Raw genomic sequence first — 17,916 nt, forward strand, 5'->3', positions numbered from 1 at the left:
TACCCTTTAAAAAAAAAAAAAAAAAAAAAACTATTCTCAATGGGGTTTAAAATATTTATCCAAAAACAATTATCTGTTTCTATTTTCTCCATTTTCAGTGCTGACTGGTCCTAATTAGAAGAAAATGCAGTAAACAAAACACAAATCAAAGACCAGGCAATTTTAATCATTTAACCAGTCAAGAGTAATTACATCAGTTATACAGACATTGAGACATCAGGTCAACCACTTAAGTCCCATGTTATCAAAGCATCACTATTTTCATGACCACAACAGCCACACACTGTAAGATGTAGGGAAAGCATTAATCTTGTTTCTGGTGAAATATGAAATGAAAATCTCACAACCATAGCTACGTGTTGTAACACAAGCAAACAAACTCACAGGTGGGGATAATTATGCCATTACCACTCGACATTTCTTAACACTGCAATATAATAAGCTGCACTTGCCCAGTGTTTACTGTCAGCCGTTCAAACTGCTCTGTGTTTGATGGCCGTCCAGTGTATCTTTGATGATAGAGCTAAGGTTGCACACAAAGATTTGTCTTGTTTTTTTCATTGCACTTAATCCCCCAAAACATCTAAACATAGCACACACATCCCCGTAGTATTACTATTATCTCTTGTAGATACAGATGGGACATGTGTGAAAAGAAAAACACAACAAAACAGTTTTGACAAATTGAAAAATCAGGGTCCTCTCTTTTTAAAATTAATGAACTGCTCTTTGGACACTTCAGCAAACAAAACAAGGAGACATGGATAATTATAGGCCATGGTGTGGAATAAAGTTAAGAGACATGGCGTTTGACATATCATAGCAGGAAGATTTCAAGCAAAATGAATAACATTAATGATGGCTGCCTTCAACTTTATTTAAATTATTTAAATGTTTTGGTCACAGGCTTATGGTGACTCTGAAACTCAACTACGGGTTCTGGTTTGGCGTCGTCTGAGAGGGCCAGGAAACTATAAGAAGGTTCACTGCTTGCTGAGTTAATGTTAGCCATTATAGTGCTTTGGTTTACTCTCACTTTTCTCATAGTTTTGTTTTTGGTGGCAGCAGGCAGCTGTTTTCAGTGAAAAAGCTCTAAAAACCCACTGGACATTACCTGCTCAGCACCAAACAGCAGACAGACACGGTTAGAGACTAGCTAGTGAACAAGAGCCAGATATTTCCCTCTAGTCTTTCTGCTAAGCTAACTGGCTGTTTGTGTATAGCTTTATATTTACCATACAGACACGAGAGTGGTATCGATCTTCTCATCCAACTCTCAGCAAGAAAGCCGATAAAGAAAGGCCAATAAAACTAATCCTTTAACGACTTTCACATATTTTAATTTATGGGCACTTTGAAAACCCTTTTTCATTTCAGGTTAATTTCTATGTCATCCCCCTCCATACGCAAACATTGTATAACGTGTCATATTCTAACTGAATTTGTGCTGTCAATGTAACCTTTTCTGATTGTTCTTAAAATTAAATACAGCTGGGAGACTTCATGGTACACAGCTTTAATAGACCTTTCTGGAGTCAAGGTCGATGGAAAATTTACTGAGGCCCCTGCATTGCCACACAGGTGTTTTCACTTATCCTGGCTGATTAGACCTCTGGCCAAGTTGAGCAGAGCTACGCTGGGAATTTACGTGAGATCACTGAACTAAACTTGAAATGATGATGGTTTTAATTTTTCCACCCTAATAAAGCTAAAAGAGCGAGGGAGCTGTCAATCAAGTACCATATGTACATGCCCACACAGTTGTAATCAGGCAAATTATTTAAATGTGTGGGGGTGAAAAGCGGGTGTGTAGGGACTTGAAGGCACTGTATTCCAAGGTAGGATGACTGTACTTCATATTCTTAATTAATACATTATCATGTTCTTAATATTTCTGTTTATAATTATATATTTCAGATCTCATTGTTTTAATGCTGCTACAAAAACAGGTGCAAAGAAACCCACTGTATCCCTATGTGGATGCTGTATGGCCAATAAAGACTAATATTCAGTGTTCATTCTTGTTTTCAATAATTTAACATGTGATTCTGTTCACAAATAGATTTAGAAATGCTGTTTTGTCACTCAGTATTTATCTGAGTGGATCTCTTACTTCTGGAGGGTTTTCTGTGTGTTTTCTGTCAAAAAGTATTATTACTACCATAATGATTATTATTAAAGGAAAGATTATCTAACAATTTTATTAATTGTGTTACTTTTTGGTACTTATGTAATATGGCTCCGGGGATTTTATCATCAAACAGTGTAAGTTGACTCAAAATGTTTAATTTAATATGATCTTGTACTTTTAAACAGTATAAATTAATTGTGCTATGTAAACATAACTGTTATAATAATATGATTTAACAGAAAATAATAAATTAAAATGTCCTACTTTTGAATTTCAAAATGGATATCTATAAATAGTAGGAAGAAATTGACTATTATTATATAAAGAGGCAGAAAAGTAGTTATACTTGGGTTACTGTTAACTTGTGTTTCCCATGTGTTGCAAGGCTTTAACTGCTTAAAATGTGATGGCAAACTTTGCCTATGCAGATCTGTAGAGTAAAAAAAAAAGGCAAGCATGTGAATTTTCTAAAGCGAGCGAGCGAGAGAGAGAGAGAACAGTTGAACGACTCTGACATTTCTTATAGATTTTGATCTTGTTTACCAGTCTTATCTGTGATCAAAACATAGAAAAAAAGACGAGACACACATAAGATTTGAATCCAGATTTCTCGACACAGAGTGTCGATTCATCGCTTCCTGTTTGGTTTATAGGTTTGGACACCCCCCACCCAGTGTATAATTTCAGTAAACAAGCCTTGGTGTCTAAATTAGTGAAGACATGTGAATTTTTACATCTAATTTAAAAATACAGCTTTACAAAAACTCTATTTGCAGTTTCTCAAATATGTTTACAAGCAAATACCTCATGATGTAGCATCCCTACCACAGGGTACAGCTTCATTTTGCTGATAAATTCATGACGAAACATGCAAAATTAACATATTATACGGACATAAAAAAATACACTTGATCACAAATTACCTTACTATTGTAACAGGTTGGGATATGTGCAGGTTGTGCTAATATTTTGTGATGTCAGATTTTTTTCTTTGTTGCTCAAGTGGTACATTGACAAAAAAAAAAATCTTTAATACTGCCCTCTATTGGTTTAAACAGGTACTGCATTATTAGAAATTTTAGAATCATCTAAGAACTGATTTGAGGTAATTCACACTGATGTTTCTGAAGTACAAGCTATTATGAAAAATTCTCTTACGGTTATTGCATCCTCTATGTCACCCTCTTACTTACTGCACTCTAGCCATGTATTAAAATTATATTAGTTTGTCTTTTTAGAAATTTGCTATTTGTCTACTCTATTTAAAATCATAGCCATATATGTATATGTCCGTATATGCCTATTTATGGATAATGCTGGACAGGAGCGACTCAATATTTTGAACACATGAACAGTGTTACTGTGTGTCTGAGCAAACAAACTCAACACCTCGTCGTGTCAGTGAAATGTCCTTACAGGTCGAGAAACAATAGGAGTTGCAGTTTCATGCATTTTGAAGCTTTTCAAATACAAATTACCCTGAAAATGTTTTTTGGAACACATGCACATTTGTGTTTTCTTATAGCTCATTTATCTGATCATTTCACACACACAAAAAAAGACTTCCATTCCCTGAGGGATCCATTAGACTGTGTATTTAAGGTTGCAGGTGCAAGAGTAAGATTTATGCAATATCTCTCACTTGAACTTGTTGCTATGTAACTAGTAAACAGGTAAACAACATAAAGCATCTTAATGTCTCTTGGTTGTTGCTTCCCATGAAGAAACCAAACATCACACAGTAGTTCTGTTCTCCTCCTCAGCTTACTGGTTCATGACACTAGCAGCTGTCGGCCTGCCACAGCCAGTTTAGCACTAGATGACGCCTAGTCACTACAGCAGCCACTGAAATACCATAGCTACCAAAAACAGCTCCAGAGATGTGACACGACGTCTTATTTTTACACCTTAAGATTGAGGATCAGAGTTATCCAATAAATAAACTGTGATATTTAAGTACCATTTCACCCTCTAGGTTTCAGAATAATGCGTTGCTACATTTACAAAAGTGCTCACAGCGAGGCTTGTTCACCAAGGTGCAAATTCCTCAGCTTCCTGCGAGGGCAGGAGTGGAAAGGGGAATCAGAAGACCTGGGGATAAAAAAAGTTGAGATACAAGTTGAGAACAAATGGGCCCTTAATGGTCCCTTAATCCAAACAGTCTAGGACTGGATTTACAATTGTTTATTAGCTAGATGTACTGCCTTCATTATTTTTGGCTGCATGTGTAGCTAACTTTCTCCCTGCTGGCCAGAAGGAATTCATGAACTCATGTAGTTTGCGTAATCAAAGCGGGTGGAAAAGTTGCCTGTCGAAGGCCAGCTACGAACTAGCTTCCAGTAAATTGTTACATTATTACACATTACCCAAAGTGTATTCAAACATGTGACTTTATGCAAGTCTGTGTATATGCAGGGATTATGGTGCTTTTACAGTGTTTCCCAAAAAGTAAACATTCCAACCTCTTTTTATTTCAAAGTGCTCTGGTCTCTGCCTCAATTTTCCTCTCTCCATGAAGGCTGTCAGGGTCAGCCGGAGCCACTGTCTGTCTCACTGCAATCTCAGGGCCCCCGCCATAAATACCCAACAAGTACTGCCATGTCTCCTCTGAGATCTGACCGTAGTCTGCACCTTGAGCGGAGAAACACACATAAAAAAAGACATTTATTGACCATCTGTTTTTCTCATTTCCACTTTTAAACTCTTTTCAACCAGCGCTGCAGTTTTACCTTGCTTGAGTTGTATGTGTCCTCCTTTCATGACACCAATTTTATTGTTGTCGATGGGACCAGGTAGCTCTGAGAACAGAAATTGTATATATATATATATATATATATATATATATAATGTGTAAAGTTGATGAAGAACCTTAATGCACCACTGTATTTGTCTAACTGCAGGGTCATACCATTGTCTTTTCCCTTCACAAAGCTCTCCCACTCTCTGAACCACTGCATGCTGATGCACAGGATCACTGTTGGAGCCTCCTCGGCCTGAAACTCTTTGTTCAGCTACAGACAAAAGAAAAGTTCTCATTCACCATCCAACACAAAGCATAAAGATATAATTACACACAGGTAAGCCTTTGTGGAATACAGCCATTTTACCTTGATGAAGGTGTCTATTTCCATTTTTCTGCGTTTAGCCAGAGCTTCTATCTCCACCTGGCAGATGGCGCACATATACAGGTGGTTTACTGCCGGTCCGCCTCCAAAGCTGAGGATATAAACACCAGGAAGGCATTTAAAAGACACAGTGACAGACTGACAAATATGACTGTGAATCTAAACGCAACATTCAACTAAGGCCTTGGTTTACAGGTTTTGCCATCATGCTGATCTATTCGGGTACATTTGTCTTGTAATACGTTATTGTAGAGCAACATATGTTCAGTTTTGATGAAAGGCTGCTTTTCAAAACGATCTTAAGAGGTCAGAAGATGAAACTCAAAACTCATGATTGAAACACATACTTGCCACGTGTCTTCAGCTGTGATTAAACAATTTTCACATTGATTAATATTATACTCCTACTTTTGTACTTTCCGCAGCCAGTTTTTAGTAGCATTAACAACATATTGGACAAAACTTGAAAGCGTTCATGAAATTTAAGCTGCATTTTTGGCCACTTGGGGCACAAAGCAAACGTGTTAGTAAATTGTTGCCTATTTACACATCTTGCAGACACAGAACAATATTAACATTCACCAGTTAGTTGCTATCTGTGTCTGTATGCTGTTTGATGTTGGGTGTTGCAGGCAGTTTAAAGTGCACGTTCATAGCTCTTTGCAGAAAACAGCTGGCTGCTGCTACTGGAAAAAGAGCTGATGAGAGCAGTGAGGCTGAACTAAACAGTAAAGTTGCAGGCCATAAAACTAAAACAATGAGCTAAATTAAATTACAGCCACAGTGTTAAAACCTGGATGACCTGTAATTTTCTAATGTTAAACTCAGATAAAACTGAAGTTATAGTTCTGGGGCCCAAGCACCTCCGTCACGCATTATCTAAAGATATAGTTTCCCTTGATGTCATCGCCCTGGCCTCCAGCACCACTGTGTGGAACCTTGGAGTTATCTTTGATCAGGACATGTTGTTTAAGTCTCACATTACGCAAATTTGAAGGACCACCTTTTTTCACCTACGTAATATTGCGAAAATCAGGAACATCCTGTCTAAAAATGATGCAGATTACTGCAATTCTTTATTATCGGGCTGCTCGAAAAAGTCCATTAAGACTCTTCAGCTGATCCAGAATGTTGCAGCATGTGTTCTGACAGGAACAAGGAAAAGAGATCATATTTCTCCTGTCTTAGCTTCTCTGCATTGGCTTCCAGTAAAATCCAGAATAGAATTTAAAATCATTCTTCTTACCTACAAAGCTCTTAATGGTCAGGCACCATCTTATCTTAAAGAGCTCATAGTACCTTACTACCCCACCAGAGCACTGCGCTCCCAGAATGCAGGGTTACTTGTGGTTCCTAGAGTCTCCAAAAGCAGACTAGGAGCCAGAGCGTTCAGCTATCAAGCTCCTCTCCTGTGGAAACAGGTTCCAGTTTGGGTTCAGGAGGCAGACACCATCTCCACATTTAAGAGTAGGCTTAAGACTTTCCTCTTTGATAAAGCTTATAGTTAGGGCTGGCTCAGGTGAGTCCTGAACCATCCCTTAGTTATGCTGCTATAGGCCTAGACTGCCGGGGGATTTCCTATGATGCACTGAGCTCCTCTCTCCTCTACTTTCTCTCCCTCTGTATGCAACCTCACCCATTATTGCATGTTACTAACACAACTTCTCCCCTTTCCTGTAGTCTTGTGTTTTCTCGTCTCTCTCCTCTCTCCTATCACTTCCTGCAGGTGTTTCTGGCTCTGGAGCTGTGGAGTCTGGATCTGTGGTTGCGGGTCACCTGCTGCCCCCGTGTTCCTGCTCGACACCCTCTGCTACAACGACTATTGTTACTAGTCCTATTGTTATTATTGTTATTATAATCATTAACATTACGATGGTTACCATTAACACTACTATAAATATCTGTACCATTTTTCATTTAGTCTATAGCAACATCACCTTTACTGTCTGTATCTCTGTGTGTATATTGTGTAGGCTGCCTCCCTCCCCTCCTTCTCTCTCTCTCTCTTGCCCTCTCTCTCTCTCTCTTGCTTCTCTCTCTCTCTCTCTCTCCTTCACCCCCAACCGGTCGAGGCAGATGGCCGCCCACCCTGAGCCATGGTTCTGCTTGAGGTTTCTGCCTCTTAAAAGGAGGTTTTTCCTTGCCTCTGTCGCCTAGTGCTTGCTCTTGGTGGGAACTGTTGGGCTTCTGTAAATAACATCACAGAGTACGGTCTAGACCTGCTCTTTTATGAAAAGCGCTGTGAGATAACTGTTGTTGTGATTTGGCGCTAAATAAATAAAATTGAATTGAATTAATTAAAAATTTAAATAAGACATTAAAACACTGCTCAGAACTGAGGGGAACTATGGAGTCGGTGATCATTTTTGTAGGTCCGTCACTGCTATGTTCACAAACCTCCACAATCTATGACGCCAAGGTGGTGATATAACAAAGCCAACAAAAAAAATCCCCACATTAGTCAACTTGTTATTAGAAGGTTAATATAAATGTTTGTTTCAAATCCCCTAGAGTACCTGAACACTGGACCAGTAGGGTCACGGTGGGTGAAAAAAATGGACACTGACTTGAGTCTCCTTTTCACCTGAATACTATCATTCACATAAAAATGATGTCCGTGTCACATATTTACCTGTTGTAAAGGTACTCCCACACATTCTGGGGAACAATCACAACCAGGTCATCTATGTAGTGGTATTTATTCGGAGGGATCCCTGTACAAAGAAAATATATGGTGAAGAAAAAAGAAATCTCTGACCTTTTCTGGACTGTACACAAAATCCCTACCCTCTTGAACATTAATGGCCTGTAACTCACAAAAGCAATAAAGCTTTGTTTTTTTAACTGAGACGTGTAAATAAGTCAACTATCATAAAAGTCTAACTAATATTTATCACACTGTGAACTATTGAGCTATTGATACAGCTTTGATGTTTGTTTTTGGGTTGAGAACCAGAATTATTAGTTTTAAAAGCTAACATCTAGATAGCACTACCCTCCATCATTTAACAGATGTAAATCAGCTGAATAGTGTGGGAAAAGAAAATGTGTGTCTGTTATGCGAGTGTGATAAGGCAGGAATTTGGCCACACACATTTATTTACATTAATATTTTACTACAAACCTCCATGTTGACAAAGAAATGTGTGGTTGCTGATGGGGCCTGGTTCTGCGAAGGTGTTGAACTTGTTCAGCCATTCTCTGGAGATGTAAAACTGCAGCAGGCTTGGCTCCTTCATATTGGCCAGAGCCACCACCTTCTGCCTCTCTCTCACCGACTCCTCACTACTTTTCCTGCATAAATCCAGGAAAAATACACTCTGTAGCAGCATTTTGAATAAATCAGCATTTATTACCGGTTGACCTTACAAAGTCTTGAAATGCTTACCTATAAAACAACACATAGGCCTCTGCGTTCTGCACCACAGTCTCATGGACTTCTGTGACATACTGGTCATCAAACTCATACCACTGGCCATTGATCACATTCTGACAGTAAGCTATGTAGTGTCCACCTTCAAGAGCACCATAAAATGCAGAACATAAGACAAAAAGTGAGGTGATTACTCTGCATAGATAAAATTGTAAAAACAACTGTAGAACATCTGAAATGCCTGTAATCTACAGGAAATGAAGTCATCTCATACTTCCTGCAGTGCCATGGTGACAAATAACTGAAAGCAGATCGTAGGTGGTAACTTGAGATGGGCTTTCTTTAGCCAGGAAAGGTCGCATGTCCAGGCCCTCCAATGGGAAGGACACATGGCTGCTAATCTTGAACGAATACATGACCTCATGCCGGAAGCGTTTCAGGTGAATGCACAGAATCTACACAAGAACAGTTTAAGAACAAAAACTTTATGTGGCCATCTGAAAGATAATATTGTTATCTGCAGCAAGTAAGAGATTAGATTTAAAAAAAAAAAAAAAAAAAATGTGTACCTCTGGAAGTCTAAGTACTTTGCAATATTTGACACCATTTCTCAACCTGTAGAAAACAAAATACTGTGTAAAAGATCTAAATGAAAAATATCCTTGTTTAAATGATTTGTTTTTAAGCATGTGACTTGTAAAACTACTCATTAAAGAAGAATTTCTTCAGTTCATGTCTCCACCTGGATTTACTTCTTTTTTTTTTTTTTTTACTCACTTTTTACATCTCTCACAGCTGTACATGTTGTCCCCTGGGGAGAGAATGAATGTTAATGTAAATACAGGGCATACATTTACACTTGAGTGTTATGGCAGAATACCACAGTGCAGTATTGTTTACCTTTGAGTTCATCTGCAGCAAAAAAGGCAGCGAGGCAGTCCTCTAGGGTCACCATGGGCCCCCAAAACCAACTGGGGATACATGAGACTACGAACCTGTTCAGAGACACAATCATTACAACCACATACAGCCACAGGCCTCTTTATTCTGTAACCTGAAGTGACCAAAAATGACCTTCAGGTGGGTCAGGAACTTGCAATGTTTAAATAACCCTACAAGCAATCCTGCCTGGAGCGATATTAGCTCCTTATCATTGAGGGCAGTAAGTTGCAAGGGCAACTTTCAGCTTAAATACACCTGATCACCACAGTCTCATGAAAGACTTGCTCCTCAGATGGTCGTCTTGAGTCACTTCCCACTACAACAAGGTCAATAAATATGGTCTGTGCCCAGGGCGCCTGACAGAGCAGAGTAGAGTGGAGAAGATATATGTTGTTGTCTCCAAAATCCTCCAAAGTCCTTAAAACTGCAACATCTCTCTCTCTCTCTCTGATACCTACATGCCCTAACCTACATCTAATGTAGACTCCACCAGCGCATGCAGTGTAAATGACTTCAGTGCAAATAAATTGCCATGTACCACTTGTCTCAGAAGCTTCATCATCGTTGAAGTCAAGTCAAATGGAAACCTCTAAACAGAAACTTGCCTCATTAGATCACATCAGCGACATCAGCATTATAGTGCGCAATTAGATTCTAATGAACTCGCTGACTTCTTCCTCTCCTCTTAAGTTAACAATTAAGCACGGCCCACTGACCGTCGAATGGAGTCCATGATGTAGGAGATCCAGCCCTGCGAGCTGTAATTGTCGGGACACACACCGGTCTTGACTGGAAGGTTCTGATGTATGGACGAGTGGAGCTTGGCCAAGTCCTCTTTACCAGGAATAGGAAGGGACAGGTCTTGAAATGTTTCCACTGTAGTAGAGACCTGTCACACATTCAGAGAATTTGCTTGCACACCATGCCTATCATGCCTATCAGTAAGAGTAGAGCTTTTCTCCATGAGCTGTGAAATAAATCATTACTTAATCATTACACTTAACAAGTCAGAGTGTGGTGTATGAGTGATTATGGATTTAAGTAAATCATCTAAAATAATAAAAAGCATTGCGAACAATACAAATGAAAAATCCGATTGTTCAATTAAGAATACCACAGATGCATTGTGTATTAATTCTAATCATATAAAATACTCTTTATAATACTTAAGACAAAAATATATAACTTAGTAAATACAGATGTTTTTTCTGACTTAATATATAGCTCCCCCTGGTGTTTAAATATGTGAAGCACAGCTCACCCTGTCGCAGGTTAAACACTGCACCAGACTGAGGATAGAGCCATCAAAGATGTCAGAGATCACACTGCGATAGTGAGATTGTTTCTTCTTCCTGCAACTGAGCAGCAGCTGAGCTGGAAAATTATGAGGGTAAGAAGGATATTAGTGGACAAACTTAATATTGTTGCATGTTAATATGTAGACTAGGTCTAACAAAGCACCAGAATCCTGTGTGTGGATGAGAGAAAAGCATGCCAAAGAATGTTTGCATTCATTTCATTGTTGTTAATTAGTCATCTAAAACATTTCTAAATATCTTAACACCTGTAGTAACACCGTGCAACGTGTAGAAAATTCTGTGGACTACAAAAATCCAGGGACTTGTCACACCACTATTTAATGTGCATCCCGAAAAATCACAAAGTGGAGACGATAACAACAGGAGTACACTCATTCATAATAGAAAGATGCTCAAAAAGTGCTGTGTTTTAACAGTAGAGACTTAATACAGAGGTCCCTTTTAAAGATTGCTGCACTCAAATGTACACACGGAGGAAGTGGAGAGAAAGGCACTGGATATGTACAGAGCAGAAGCTTAAAAACACTGGTTCACATGTGTGGATGAGACTTGGGTGAGCATTCCCAAAACACCGTCAATTTATTTCAACAAGAATAAGTATCTACAGGCACCTTTTCCAAGTATTTACTCGTAAATCAACGTATTGGACAAATTATAATTTTGAAGTCATGGTGGCACTAGATTAAATGTGAAGACATCGCCAAAGTTTTTACAATTTATCCTGAGGGGGATATACAAGTCTGTCCCAAATTTCATGACAATCCCTCCAATACTTCAGATTTCACTAAAAATGTCAACCTCTTGGCAACACTAGTTACTCCTAGCTAAAAAGGAGGAGATGCTTAAGAACAAGTTGTCATTCCTAGACTGTGTGGTCTCAAGAGGAGACCCTGGAAATGAAGGTGTCTGGAAATCTTTCGCTCCTTACCTTTTTTGAAAGAGTACGCGGGTCCTGCAGAGCGGAGGGGGCTGGAGCGAGGTGGACTGGAGGACAGTTTAGGATGCAGCTCCTGAAGGGTTCGCACGGGACTACAGGGAGTGGACTGGGACTGGGGCTGGCTCATTGATGCTTCATTGTCCGGCTCTAGAAAACAGCACGTTGGATGAACAAAACTGACAGTTTAGAGACAAACGATCCATATGCTATTAATATAAAACTGAAACATCCACTTTCATAATCATGCTGGCCTTATACCTGAGGTGTTGTTGCTCTGGGCTTGCCCATGCCCAGTGTCAGATACCTGGTTGTTCTCCTGACTTTGGACCTCAGTATTTGGAGTTGGCGTCAACTCCTCTTCCTCCCCCCTGTCAGGAGCCCCTTCCACAGCTGCGGTATCCACATCAGCATCCTCATCCATCTCTTGCGAGCCTCCACGGAGGGGAGAGCCAGACACCCTCCTTTCTTTCAGCCTCTCCTTCTCCGAGATCACCCCGCCGGTACTGACAGCCACCATCCCCGCTGCCGGTGACCTGACCCCGTCACACTCATCCTGCAGCAGCAGCTCGCTGTCACCCACTCCCCCTCCTTCCCCCCGGTCACTGCTGGAGCCAGAGTCGCAGGATAGGAATTCATCCTCAGACGGGGAGCGGTCTCCATCTCTTATCTCCTCACCATCACTCCCCTCCCCGCTCATGCTGCACTCTGTCAGAGGCTCCTTCAGCTCCTCGTGCAACTGGTCCATCAGACAGCGCAGGAACTCCTGAGTGTCCTGTAGCAAGAAAAGCACATAACAGTCACTCAAAATGAAGACGCATGAATATGGCTATATACACAGAGACAGGAGTTATATGTGTTAAATAGGTAACAAATAAATGTCTGTAAACCTGACTATTTCAAAACAAGAAGATGGAAATAAAAATGTGTGAGTAACGGTGTATGTCTTCTTTACAACAAGGAAGCATTTTGTATATTGGTGAGAAGTTGTACATGGATAACGTATACCCTAATCATACAGGCAAAATTCATTATCATTCTCAACTTTTTTCCATGGCAATCACAGTTAAACAAAAATAGATATTTCCAGTCAAACATGTTCTAAACCTAAATCAACCAAGAAACATTTTTAAACAATATTACACAGGTAATGCAGTTTCTTACAAAGACTCAGACTAAAACGCACCTCAAATACAACTCAAAGGTTTGATTTAAGATGTTCATTTGTTTGTGTATTTTAAAAGGGGCAATTGAGTGTTTCTTACTTCCTCAGAGTCAGACAAAGTCACAGATGCGTTTTTTTATGTGTCTGTATGCATTTTGAAGGTATGTTGAGAGTTTAGCCTATCTTAGCTCATATACTGGATGTCTACTGGATCAAGGAGCCTCTCTTAAAATTAAAGGAATAGTTCAACATTTGGGAAATACACTTATTTGTTTTCTTGACAAGAGTCACATGAGAAGATCAAGGCCACTCTGATATTTGTATGCAATGTATAAAAGCTAGAGTTAGGACAATGTTCAGCTTAGCATAGCATAAAGACCAAATGTAACGGTTTCCACCTACCAGGACCTCTAAAGCTCACTAATTAAGACCTTACATCTTACCTTACAAGTATAAAATTACAATTACACTTTGTGGCTAGCTGGTTCCTCTCTTTATGCTAAGCTAAGCTAACTGCTTCTCTGCCAGAAAGTGAAAAAGCACATTTCGCAAAATGTCAAACTATTCTAACTAGACAAACACATTGTAGTTTAAGTGATTACAAAGTCGTTAATGTTATGACTACTAAATAAATAAGATTATATTTATGCTGTCCTACAGTTCATCTCCACTGTTCTCAACAGAGAGACAAAAAAGGAAACTACAACTTTGTCTGGTTGTGGGGATGTAAGGAAAATTCCCCCGAAACTGGACTATCCCTTAGAACATTATAAACAAATGTATTTAAAATAGCAAAAATAACTTTTGTCATTTTTAGGGAATGCGTTAGAAAAATACATAGGGGTTCACAAGACAATGTCAAGCTGTTGAGTGATGCCAGGTGTAGTTACCTGCTGGGTGCTTGCCCCTACCTGCTGAGCGTAACCACGAAACATGGGATTTACTAGTTTGATGCCATGAGACAGACTGGTAGGGACGACATAGCTGGGCCTGGGAGGGTAGCCGCCATGACAGTTAGTTTAACACAATGATTCATTCGTACATAAACGTCTCATTTTTACATAAAATGTATAGCTTTATTGTGTCACTTGTCTCAAGCAGTTTTATGTCACGTTTATGTGTTTATTACCGTTTTTTATGCCAGAGCTCTGAGATGAGTTTCTGGTAGCTCTTACAGAGAGCAGGTTTCTTATCGGTCCGAACCAATCCACTGCAGTCCAGGAAGAACTGAGTGAGAGGGGGACTGGTGAGAGAAGAGAGGAAAAACATTACATCAACACAACTGTTTAATTAAGGGAAGATGTCTTAACATAGGAAAAAGAGACACATCGCAAATGTAACGAGAAGAATTGACCTCACCAGTTGGATAAGGCTTGCAGAGCTGCGTTCATGTAGCAGGAGTTGCCAATGTTCTTCATTCCTGTCAAGCCTACAAACAAGAGGGGAACACGTTCTTGTATGTATATTGTACCAAAGGTGTCCAAACTATGCAATTTAGATGTTAACGCACATTTATTTTTAGAACAAGTCTATTGAAGAGGGCACCATTAAGGGTTAATTATCAATGCAAGTCTGGATTAAAAGAAACAGGACTAGTAACTATTCTTATGTATTAAATATGGCAGCGATGACCTAATATTATGAGTACTTACAAGAATCCAACAATGAAAAGATTTTTGGAATTGATTCTTAAAGATTTTCTTAAAACCAGTGACAAATTTGTCCCATTAACAACCGCCGCAAACGAGTCTGATTTAAGGAGCTTCAAGTGAACTGTTGTTTAGGGGACACAATGTTGACAGAAGACTTTGTGTACCTCTGGGTTTAAGCTCATCCTCCTCCGACTCTGAACTTTCTTCTTCTGCCACAGCAATTGGTACGGCTTTTAGAGGTTGACCTACTGGCTGAGGCGCTGCTTCCTGGCGAATAATTAATAGACACTATAAATATGTCGAGTGAGTAAAGAAGCAGGCTTTGAAATAGCATCACTAGCCCTCCATCAATTCATCAAGTGGGAAGGGACAGAGACCAATAAGGAGGTGTGACCCTGTTGGAGAAGAGTCGTACCTGCTCTGTGGCTTTACAGTGTTGGGGTACAGCAGGTACAGGCACCAGGGCTGGCCTGTGCTCCAAAAACACCTCTCGCTCACACACATAACACCAGATCCTGAACGTCGTCAGGTTCACAGTCAGGTTGTGCGTCTTAGCCTAAAGGAAACATACTCGCAATCACTCAAGGGACTCGTCACCGTCCACCATGGAGGTAAACTGATGAGAAGACGAGCAAAAGCTGGCAGGTATATTAGTGTGAGAAGGTTTTACCTGTGCGTGCAGGGTGCTGTGATCAGAGAAGGACTCTCCACAGCCAACATATGGGCAGTCATTCTACAAAGCAGAGACACTGTATTAGACACGATCTTACAGCGACTGAACCCTCGCTTATATCTTTCACATTATCTACTTATCTGTCTATCTAAAATAGCTTAATCTATAAATTAATTTCATCCTAGAATGTCAAACGCCAATAGGACTATAAAATCACAGCTGGAACTGCCCATTTTGTGTACTTACATGCATGCGTGAGTTTGAGAGCTACTGCATTTGTAATTACATTTAAGCCTAAAACATCATCATTAATTATTAAGCATTCACCTGGCATTCTTTTATTTGCAAATGCAGCTGTAGTTGCGCTCGCAATATTCATCATTTATGTGACAAGGCACACAAGCTAAACCGGCAATTACCCTTGAAACGGCAAGGATTCAAGCCCTGACCCTACCTGCAGACAGGCCCACAGGTTTGGGCCCCCTGCTCCACAAGACTGGCAAGTTCCCTGTAGAAAGAGAAGGAGAACATGAATAAAATATTACATAACATTTTGGTTAATAATAATAATAATAATGATAATGGATTAGATTTAGATAGGGCTTTATCTTAGTCACTCACAGCACTTCAGAGTGAAGGGGAGAGGCACTACCCTCAACCACCACCAATGTGTGGCACCCACCTGGGGATGCAAGGCAGCCATTTGTGCCAGACACTCACCACACATCAGCTTGAGGTGGAGAGGGTAGAAAACATAGAGCCAATCACTCTGGGGGATGATTAGATGGCCAAATGGAAAAGGTCAGATTAGGGATTTGTTTTGCTAGGACCCTGGGGAACCCCCTACGTGTCATAGGATCTTTAATGACCACAGTGAGTCTGGACCTCGGTTTAACATCTTATCCAAAAGATGGATGGGTGAGAACCAGTGATGCTTTTCACGGTAGACACACAATAAAGACAGAATATATTCCAGATCACGTGGTAATGTTAAGGCTGAACATGTAATGACCTTAAGGGGTGTGTAGGCCATGGCACACTCTGCCAATGACCTGGATTGGGCATCTTTGACATATTTATAGTGAATGAATGAAAAACCCACCTTGGATTTCTGGAGGAGGTCCTCCTTGGTGACCTCTCCTATGGAGTCCAGGTGAGGACAAATGTCTTCAGCCATACCTACTCACTCTCTTCGGGGGGGACGTCTGCTAGTTTGACAAGGCAATAATAACAAAACTGTGGTAATTCAGATGACAAGCTGTTAGCTAAAGCTAGCTTTGTCATCTTAACACAACAACACGATCCGAAGCCACAGACATCACACGCACCTCGTCTCTGACTGATAAACTGAAAGATAAGTTAAATATCTATAGCGTTGTTTAGGCCACCTTTTCACAATAACCCCCATATGTACATACAAAATGTAACAGCTCTGCAAAGTGAAAGGCCTTAGCTCAGAAATCATCTCCTGGCTGCAGCGATGACAACACTTTGTTATGAAGGACTCATATTTACCAACAGAAGGAGCTGTCACGATGATAATGGCTGTTTTTCATTCTTCTTGTAAACAATCCATCTTGGATGCGGGCAGGCGACTGTGTGCTAGCAAGATACCGAGAGCCCGAGCCGAGAGACGCGATACCCCGGCCCCACCATCCCCAAACAACTCCTCCCTCCCATCCACGGCACGGACAGCACGGCGCAGACCTGGGGGAGGAGGAGACAACACGGAGACGTCAGCCCGAAAAATCATGTCCGCTGTTTTATTTTCCAACATTTGATCCTGTTAGTTATGTACCTTTGTCTTGGATGTGCAACAGCAATGTAAAATAAACGTTTATTCAAATATATAGATAGAGATTTTTGCAAATATCAAATGTTTTATTCAGTGGTGGGGGGGAGAAAGAAGAAATCCCAGTTTACGGAAGTGACGTTTTAGTGTACGTCGATTAAATGAGCCCCCATGTCAACTGTGAGAAGGATGGATACAGCCTATAGGTTGTACACGTGTCTCCAAGTGGTGGAGAAAAGTATTTAGAAAAAGTCAACAGCAGCAAAGTAAAAGTACTGGATTCAGAACCCTGCTTAAGTAGAAGTACTAAGTATTAGCAACAAAATGTATTTTTAGTATCAAATGTAAATTGTACTCACTGCAGTGGCAGCGGAATGACCCTGTCAGTGTGACATTATTATTATTACTTATGCATTACTATACAACAATAAAGTTACATCAAACAATTGACTTTTGGTATTTATTAAAGTAGAAATTAAACAAAGACATTCAACTGGACCAGAAGCAGTTTGGAGCGTCTCGCCTAGAGCAGAGAAGTGCATGAACAATTACATTAACTGTGGCAGTGGCGCATATTTTTTCCTACAGAGGAGCCTTGTCTCAGCCTAGAAACTCAGATTCACAGAGACTGGAATACACAGAGAAAATGGAAAACAGTTCCACAGCTGTTCACTCTAACATACATAACACTGCTGGTATAGTGGACAGTAGCCTATAACACCTAAGAATGTGAATAGCCTATACAGGTGCAGCTCCGAAAATTAGAATATTGTGGAAAAGTTCTGCTTAACCTTTAACACTTTAACCTTC

The 17,916-nt window shown here is 40.1% G+C and overlaps 1 protein-coding gene across 4 annotated transcripts; it reads right to left on the minus strand.

Annotated features, from left to right (window-relative positions):
- Nucleotides 1-145: 145 nt before the first annotated feature.
- usp20 (ubiquitin specific peptidase 20) lies at nucleotides 146-17,011 on the minus strand. 4 transcript variants are annotated; one of them, XM_038733570.1, is made up of 25 exons: nucleotides 16,830-17,011; nucleotides 16,417-16,519; nucleotides 15,769-15,822; nucleotides 15,312-15,374; nucleotides 15,057-15,197; nucleotides 14,806-14,908; nucleotides 14,349-14,418; nucleotides 14,119-14,232; nucleotides 13,901-13,979; nucleotides 12,086-12,599; nucleotides 11,819-11,974; nucleotides 10,833-10,945; nucleotides 10,288-10,460; nucleotides 9,530-9,624; nucleotides 9,407-9,440; nucleotides 9,199-9,244; nucleotides 8,904-9,084; nucleotides 8,645-8,771; nucleotides 8,381-8,550; nucleotides 7,889-7,970; nucleotides 5,239-5,347; nucleotides 5,040-5,142; nucleotides 4,861-4,929; nucleotides 4,594-4,762; nucleotides 146-4,222 (listed from the first exon to the last, which is right to left on the minus strand). In XM_038733570.1, the coding sequence occupies exons 2-24, from the start codon at nucleotides 16,489-16,491 to the stop codon at nucleotides 4,605-4,607; spliced, it is 2,829 nt and encodes a 942-aa protein (XP_038589498.1). In that variant the 5' UTR covers nucleotides 16,492-16,519; nucleotides 16,830-17,011; the 3' UTR covers nucleotides 146-4,222; nucleotides 4,594-4,604. The 4 variants fall into 4 exon arrangements, with proteins under 4 accessions (XP_038589498.1, XP_038589495.1, XP_038589496.1 ...); XM_038733567.1 differs by having other exon boundaries at nucleotides 13,880-13,979; XM_038733568.1 differs by having other exon boundaries at nucleotides 13,880-13,979; nucleotides 16,417-16,522.
- Between the last annotated feature and the right edge of the window lie 905 nt (nucleotides 17,012-17,916).

The sequence above is a fragment of the Micropterus salmoides genome, unplaced genomic scaffold (assembly GCF_014851395.1).
Source record: "Micropterus salmoides isolate LMB-PRFRI ecotype aquatic unplaced genomic scaffold, ASM1485139v1 Ms_hic_scaffold_20, whole genome shotgun sequence".
NCBI classification, from domain to species: domain Eukaryota; kingdom Metazoa; phylum Chordata; class Actinopteri; order Centrarchiformes; family Centrarchidae; genus Micropterus; species Micropterus salmoides.

Excerpts from the sequence above, each read along its gene's own strand:
- usp20 (XM_038733567.1), bottom strand. The coding sequence starts at position 16,491 with ATGGCTGAAGACATTTGTCCTCACCTGGACTCCATAGGAGAGGTCACC. Across the intron at positions 10,946-11,818 it reads CGCGTACTCTTTCAAAAAAG|CTCAGCTGCTGCTCAGTTGC; the intron begins GTAAGGAGCGAA and ends ATAATTTTCCAG. Across the intron at positions 8,772-8,903 it reads TCACCATGGCACTGCAGGAA|GTGGACACTACATAGCTTAC; the intron begins GTATGAGATGAC and ends GTGCTCTTGAAG.